The 7,447-nt window shown below is 45.1% G+C and overlaps 1 protein-coding gene across 1 annotated transcript in view; it reads left to right on the top strand.

Moving 5' to 3' along the window:
• The window catches only part of SLC25A26 (solute carrier family 25 member 26), a 124,457-nt gene that overhangs the window by 104,048 nt on the left and 12,962 nt on the right, over nt 1-7,447 (top strand). Inside the window, exon 7 of the mRNA XM_019504800.1 lies at nt 2,137-2,206. Within this exon, the coding sequence (XP_019360345.1) occupies nt 2,137-2,206 (70 nt within the window). The remainder of the gene's footprint in view (nt 1-2,136; nt 2,207-7,447) is intronic.

Raw genomic sequence — 7,447 nt, 5'->3', positions numbered from 1 at the left:
GCATACCCAACATGTTGGGGTTACACACCAGTGCCATTTATCCTGGTGCAGAGCAGACAAATGACCATCTATCCTAGGGTGGTAAGTGCTATTGCAGCACCTTGCCATAGTACCTGCCCACGTATACCCATGTCCCTTATAAAAGCATAGCTTTAACCCTGAGTTTTCCCAGCATAAGCCAACACCAGTTTCTACTAAGTTATACTGGTGTAGGGTATCCATTGGATTTCCACTTCTTGCACCAAAGTTGTCCCTAAAGTCCCTGTTCTGAAATGTGGCTGTAACTTTCATCTATTGGTTTAGGTCCTTATTGGGTGCCCATTGGTACTGATGGAAAGACTCATTGGGGTTTGCGTAAGGTGGGGTAGGCTCATGCTACCTAAGTCAGTCCTTCCATTATTACCCTAAATCCATTCTTGTTGTCTCAGTCCTTTTACACTTTATGTGCTAGGAATTGAACACACAATTATCTAAAGAAAAATAAAACACTCAGAAGTGTCCAAGTTCTGTTTTCAAAGACGGAAAGGAAGCTCCTAAGTCACTTCTGAAAATGTGATTTAGGCTCTGATGTCTCACCTGTTGCTTAGGGAAAGGTTTCACTTTTTTTCTTAGACAGAAGCATAGATGACCTCCAAGGAAGAATAAAATGCATGAAAAATTGTGTGTGTGCAAACTGTGATTGTTATTTCTGAGGAACATCCAAACGTTCTGGGAAATTATGAATGCACGCCTTTTCTTCTCCAGTTGTCTACTGTGGATGATATCAGCTTTTCAACCCATGTTGAAAAGCCCCCTTTCATGGTTTAAATCAATAGGGAAATGAATGGCCAGCTCAAGGGGGAGAGAAATCCATGACGTTGTACTAAAGGAGAGCGGCAACTATTTAGCTGTGGCAAAACACCAAACTGCATCGTGATTTGTTTGTTGTTCACCCATTCGGGTTGTACAATGGGCAGATGAACCGTAAGCATGGCCAATAAAGTGACCGAGGAGGCCTCTAGATAGCATTCAATGGAAGAGTCGTCCAGGGAATGACAGTGTCACGCCGGGATGTTTGCACCTAATCGGGAGCTTGGTGCTGCTGTCACAACACTTGAGCTCACCGAGTTACCTGGTTGATCGTGAGAGGCCTTTAGCATACAACGAGCTTGGGATTAAAGAGTTTCCATAAGTGCACCCTTCGGAAAAGCAAAAGGATGCCTTCATTTTAAAGGAACCTCACTTATGTCTGAGATCTTAGTGCTAAGAGGGGACCGAGAACAAGACCTCTATTAGGCTCCGAGGCACCATACTTGAATGCAATTAAGTGACAGTCCCTGCTCCAAAAAACTCAGGAAGCAAATAGAGGATGAGATAGAAATGGTGGAGATTAAATAACCTGGGTGTTGAGGAGAGGACGGGGCAGCAGGGAAGTGGTCCTTTTTGGCTTGCTCTGTCTTGCTGATGGAAAGCAAGTGTTGCCCATCTGATTTTTAACACTGGGAGCACTATGCATGTCAGTGGGGTTTTCTTTTCTTTTTTTTCCCTTAGATAAACGATGATCTAAAATAAATGGATTGGAAAATGGCATGAGAGCTGTGGGTGGGGGAAGAAAAGCATATGGTTTGTAATGCAATTGGTGAATAGCAGAGGCACACCTGCATTACAGTGTATTGGGCTTGGAGCAATTGTTTTAAAGAAACACAAATGGGGGTGGAAAATAGGTCATATTTTACTGAGCTTGGAGCTTTCTGTTTCCAAGTACGGGTGTTTGGCACATGCGGACAGCACTGATGTTAGTTTTTGTATGTTCCCCCTACCACGTTCTGCTTTGCCTTGCTTTATCTGCCAAAAAAAGAAAAATAAATCCACGAAATATTTGCCGAGTTGCATTGCTCGCAGGCTTAAATACATACATATGAAATCCCTGAAAGTGATTTGTTTCAAACCCTCTTCAGTTCCAGACATCTTTCTCACTCCATCTGCGTGTCCAAGTACACAAGTTCCTTGGGGGGGAAAAGCACTTATTACATCACTGAAAAATGCTGCAAAAATAGCTTTGCACTTGAGTTCCCATCCTTGGAGCTAACCCACATGGGGATCAGACAGATCCAAACATTTAATAACTTTTTTATTTTCCTTTCTCTTTAAACACAGGATCTCTGGTCGTGGAAGCAGGGTCACGTGGTCGATTCTTGGCAGTCAGCGGTTTGTGGAGCTTTTGCAGGTGCAAAGGATTATATGTTATACTGGGAAAGGCTAAAGAAGAAAGGGAAAAATGTGCAAATCTATTAAGTAGAGCAGAACAGCATTCTTTTGTAATTCTAGTTTGTTTAGCGGAGAAAGGATTCAGTTGTTGCTTGGGAGAAGGGAAGTCTCTTTGCAGCGGCGGGGGGAGGGCAAAATGACTGCGAAGGGGGTCCGCTTGAAAGACAACCAATTTGTTTTTGACAAATTTCTGTTGTCTCAGAGCTGGGGCCTGTCAGTCAGGCTTTCAGATTACCTCCAGGTTTGATTTGTAAGCTCCAGCATGAGAAGAGCCTTAGTTGGGTGCGGGTTTGTGCAGCTGTCTGCCCCGGGCTGTCCCTCGGGGGTTGGGGGGGATTGCGGTGGGAGGCAGTGATTCACCATTTGCCTGACAGCTCTGACAGCAGCGGAGATTAACTGGAGTCAGGAGAGCAGAGGGGTAGCACTGCAGCAGCCCTCGGGCGAAAGCCTGCCATGCCGGGGAACCGGCGGACAAAACATCTGGGCAATCTCGAGACGCTAGAGCACGAATAAAGAGTGGCAGACTGCAGTCTTGCACTATTTATTGCCAAACAAGCCAAAAGTTAATTGAATTCTTTAAGAGGCCTGCTGTCGGTGTTTAAAATAACTTTTAAAATATTCACTTAATTAATGGCTCAGACAAGCTACAGGGAAGGGAAAAACCGAACCTCGTCTTAATAGACAAACCAGATTAAGGGAAGAGTGGCCAGCAGTTTCCCTGAAGGAAGCAACAGAGAGTTTACAGTTCCAAATCGGTAACAGAATATCTGGAAAAATCAATCCTGTTTAAAAGACATAACAGGGGTTGTGAAGATGGCCATGATCAGAAACAAAGCGTATCCTTTTGCTGCTTTGCAAAAGGCAAGCTGCTCGATTGTCTTTAAGCCATTAAAAACAAGAATCTGCGTATCTCCTGGGTCCTCTAATGGGGTAGGAAGTTTTTTGCCACCAAGTAGTACTAGGTGTAATGGTTAGTAGTAGCAGTGGTGCAGAGCGAGCCGCTCATCAATGCCCAGAGCTCCATCGTGCTAGGTGCTGTGTGTATGCGTAGTAAGAGTTAGGTCATAAGCAATGAGGGGCAGGGACTAAGGGTATGGGCACACAAACTCGTTACCCTGAGATAAAAGGCGGGGTGGGGGCGCGTGCCCAGTACTTCACAGCAGCTTCACATGTGCAGGCCGATAGTTCACAGAAGCTAAACTCTGGCGTCTGTGTCCTCTTTCTTTGAAGGCTAAATTGCCAGCCACCTTTCACTGACTCTACTCTCGGACTCAGCGGCGCTTTACCTTTGCCTCTTCATTCTTCTTCCTCCCACGCTTTCCTTGCTGGCGTGTCTTACCCTCTTTCTCATTCACCTTCTTGTTTGCTTCGAAGCCCATTGGGATGAAGAGGAGTCTTTCAGCAGGGCATTGGGACAGGCCCTGGCTCTGATATCTCCTGTCTCCCGCCTGAATAGGATGGAGTCGTATGTTCGCTGAATTAGCCATTGCATCCGGCATCCTCTGCAGCAAATGTCAACTCCTCAGCTGCACTGAGGAGGTGGAAAAACCATTTTCCCTGTCTCTGAGTTGCGGATTCTGCAGGTAGACCCCATCCGAATGAACTGCTGCCTTCTGTTTGCAAAATGAACCTAATTTATGAGGAGCTCGAGCAGGGATGAAAACCAGTCTGGCCCTCCTGAAACCTTCTAAGTGTAACAGTATGTGTATATTGTACCAGAGGGCCTTCAGTTCACCACACTGAATTTCCCCATGAAAGCAGAGGGGAAAAGTTGATCCAAGCCACGGCTAACCCTGTGCTATAGCTGTGTTTCCAAATACCGCAGCATGGTGTTGAGACACAGAAAAACTTATTGGGCTCGTACATCTCTTGCGTTCTCTGCTTCACCACAAAATTTGCTAAAGCGCTTGCAAGGTCCTGGGGGTCCGGGGTGGTAAAGGAAGGAAGCCAAATGAGAAATCCTACTTGGCTTCTCCATTTTTTTTTTTTTTTTTAAATGTAAGTTGGATATTTTTTAGCTTACTCACCAGTAACTATTTGGTGGAAAAGAAACAGACAGCATCAATATATTGAATTCTCTCTTAAGAATTAATGCCGGTTTCATTAATGCCTATGACATTGCAGGTCAGGGCTCTCCCAGGAAGCCAGATTAAGTTGCTTAGTGTTTCTTACGTGCATGGTGCATTCATGTTTCCTTCATTTCTGTATATTGGAGGAAACCTCTGCCCCCATTGCCATGCAGTGGAAGAAAAAGCACTGGTTCAAGTTATTCCTCCTTGGGCCACATGAATAGCATGAAGGGAGAGCAGAGCCGGACAGGGAGTTTAGGTCCAAGAGGCCAGGATGCCTAAGCCAAGGGGCTACGGGGTCATACCAGTAAGTAGTGCCATGGCGTGGGATACGTCATTACCTATGCACTTCCTTAGGATTTCCTGTTTCAGATGGCTGAGCCTGTCTCCTAGAGAGAGCAGAAGTGCAAAGGACTTTAGATGTGGAGCAAGTATTAGCGTAATAGAGAGACTTCCAGTGGGAAGGAGCTGAAAACACTGCTGCTGCTTTGCTTAGAGAGGAAATAAATGAGCGGGGACACAAAGGGGTGTAAGATAATGGAGAGGACCAATAGGGCAGGGGTGAGGTCATTAGCCTGGGATATGCTTCACTTCCTGTCTCTGACATGACCCTGCCACTTAGCCCCTGCATGCCTCGATTTCCCATCTGTAAAATAGGAATAGGAGCACTTCCCTGCCATGCAGGGTGTCATTGCAGGGCAATGTGGGTATGGCAGGAATGAGCCAGGGAAGTCCCTAGGTTAGACAGTGAGGGTCTGCCCTTCCCCGTAATGCCAGAGTAAGGGAACGCGCTCCACTGAAAGGCAGCAAATTTCAGACAAACCCCCAAAATAACTTTTTTTAAGCAAAGTAGGATTTCACTTGTGGAGCCTCCTGCTACTGAAGACTGAAGACTAGCACCAAACTGGACAGTTTATAATTGATGAGACTATCCAGAGATATGCCAAGATAAAGACCCCGTTCAACAAATTGTACTAAGTTGTACTGGTATAGGGTATCCATTGGGTTTCCACTTCTTGGTCACGCCAGAACAAGCTTACACCTGAAGGCATGTCCCAACGGGGGTAAGGATGCAGTTCTCCAGGGGTCGGTCACGCCATTGTCGTCCAGGAGCAGGCTGCTTGCACCTTCCTTGCGGTGGGCTCCTAATTCTGGTCTCTGTCCAAGCAGGAGAGGGGTGGATTCATGCCCTCCCGCATCCTGGCGATCCCTAACTCCAGGAGAGACACTTGAGTACAGTAGAAAAGTTCTTCTTTCTTTTTCTTCCTTTCTCCATGCTGCAAAAGCAGTGTGGCACAGTATTAATAATTGATAGACTGTCAGCCACTCTCACTGCAAGGCTCGTGAAAAACAAAGCACCGATGAGAGCCCTTTGCACGTGAACGTAGAAGGCCTCTGTCATTTCCTTTTGGATCCAGTGAGCTCTGACAAGATGGCACGCTGTGTCTGAGAGCCTCTTTAACATGCAAGGCTGCAAAGACTGAGATTCATCTGTTTTAGGCTAGATTTCAAGCATTCTCTTTTGCATCCCCTCAGATGATGCTTTCAAGTCCAAATGGGCTAAATCATTGCAGATGAGACGCTGTGTCTCCAGGTGTCTGTGCTCCAAGCTCTTCCTTTTATAGACCACTTGGCACTTGCCCACCAGTAGGTGCGAGTTAGCCTTGTCCAAGGACTAGCACATGAACATCCTGTCAGCCTAGTGCATGCCAAATGAAGAGCTGATGAAATCATAGCTCTCAAAAATGAGTTTTCAGTAGGGAAACCACCTGTCACATGAGAGTTTCTAGTGGAGATCTGCAAGGATTGGTAGTAGGCCCCAATCCAACTTGATGGTTTCATCCATGATTTGGAAGGAAAATTGCTGCTCAAAAGCTCAAATGGAGATGCACAGGAAGGTCCATGGTCCCATCTGGGAGCATCTAGATGATGCCATGGTCCCATCAGGGCTCACCCCCTCTGACCCTGTGAGAGGTCCATGCACTAAACCATCCTAACATGTAGAGCTGAATTGAGACTTAATCGGTGCCTGGTCATGAATTTTACCCAGCCCGTGCTGATGACCATGATGACAACAGCTGCTGTGTGATAAATGGCTTGGTAACCCCAAAACTGGATTTCTTTGCCCGGTTATAGTCTGTTATATAGTTATAGTTGTGACATCACTGGGACTGTTGCCTTGTTAGCTGAAACTTGCCATTCAACCTCTTCTGGGAACTACGTTATAAACGTTATGAACATAACCTAACAATTACCCGTGGCATTCAGGAGTAAATTCAGGCTGAATTGATATGATCAAACTTGCTACCTTCGTTCCCATCATTGCTAGCCATAAATTTGAGTCCCAGCCGAGCGTATGCAAACTTGTGTTTAATTTAGCTGCCGTATTAGTACCTGTCATGCTCATAAAGCGCATTATTGCTGCTGTCATCGTTCTAAATCGATTTGTAAATCTGTTATACAAGTACTTCCCAATGAAGGAAGATGGAAGAGCTTTATGCTTAAGGACAAAATAACCTGTTTCCCCAAACAGCAGTTGGGGAAAATATGAAGAGCCTGGATTGATTCCTTTGGATAAGAACATGGAGGAATATTGCATTGGAGAATAAGTTGTACATAATCAGATCATTTTAGCAGCTGAGACTAACACTTCTACCAATAAGAAACACTGTTAGGACTAAAAATTCCTTAAGAAACCGCAGGGCCAGATGAGAAAAATAATTTAGCATTTATGAAGGCTGCTAATGACCAGAGCTAAGGCTGCCCTGAAGTTTTAGGACTAAAATCCCAGTGCTTTGCAATTTCATTCTACTCTAATCCTGTCTGTGGTTAAAGCAAGGCCATCTATTTCTAGTCCCGTTAATCCGGCACCTTGCAAGAAGGATTTTCTTTCTTTTTTTAGCTACTTTAAAAATATGCCATTGACAGTAGTACCAATTGTAACCAAATTGTCTGAAAAGGCAGCAGACCCCGTTGTCAAAAACTAGTGCAGAATTAAAGGACTTCAGATCTTTAAACGTGGAGCAGGAATGGGCTTGGGGCATGGCCAGTTTTGCTTATAGGGCTATATATTGTCTTGCCTAACGTAAACCCTTTTTTTTTTTTTTTTATATGCCTGTTGTTTTTTTATA

Source organism: Gavialis gangeticus, unplaced genomic scaffold (genome assembly GCF_001723915.1).
Source record: "Gavialis gangeticus isolate Ggan-Ray unplaced genomic scaffold, GavGan_comp1, whole genome shotgun sequence".
In the NCBI taxonomy this organism is placed as follows: domain Eukaryota; kingdom Metazoa; phylum Chordata; order Crocodylia; family Gavialidae; genus Gavialis; species Gavialis gangeticus.
The sequence above is the reverse complement of the archived record's forward strand: the minus strand, read 5'-3'. Positions and strand labels throughout refer to the sequence as shown.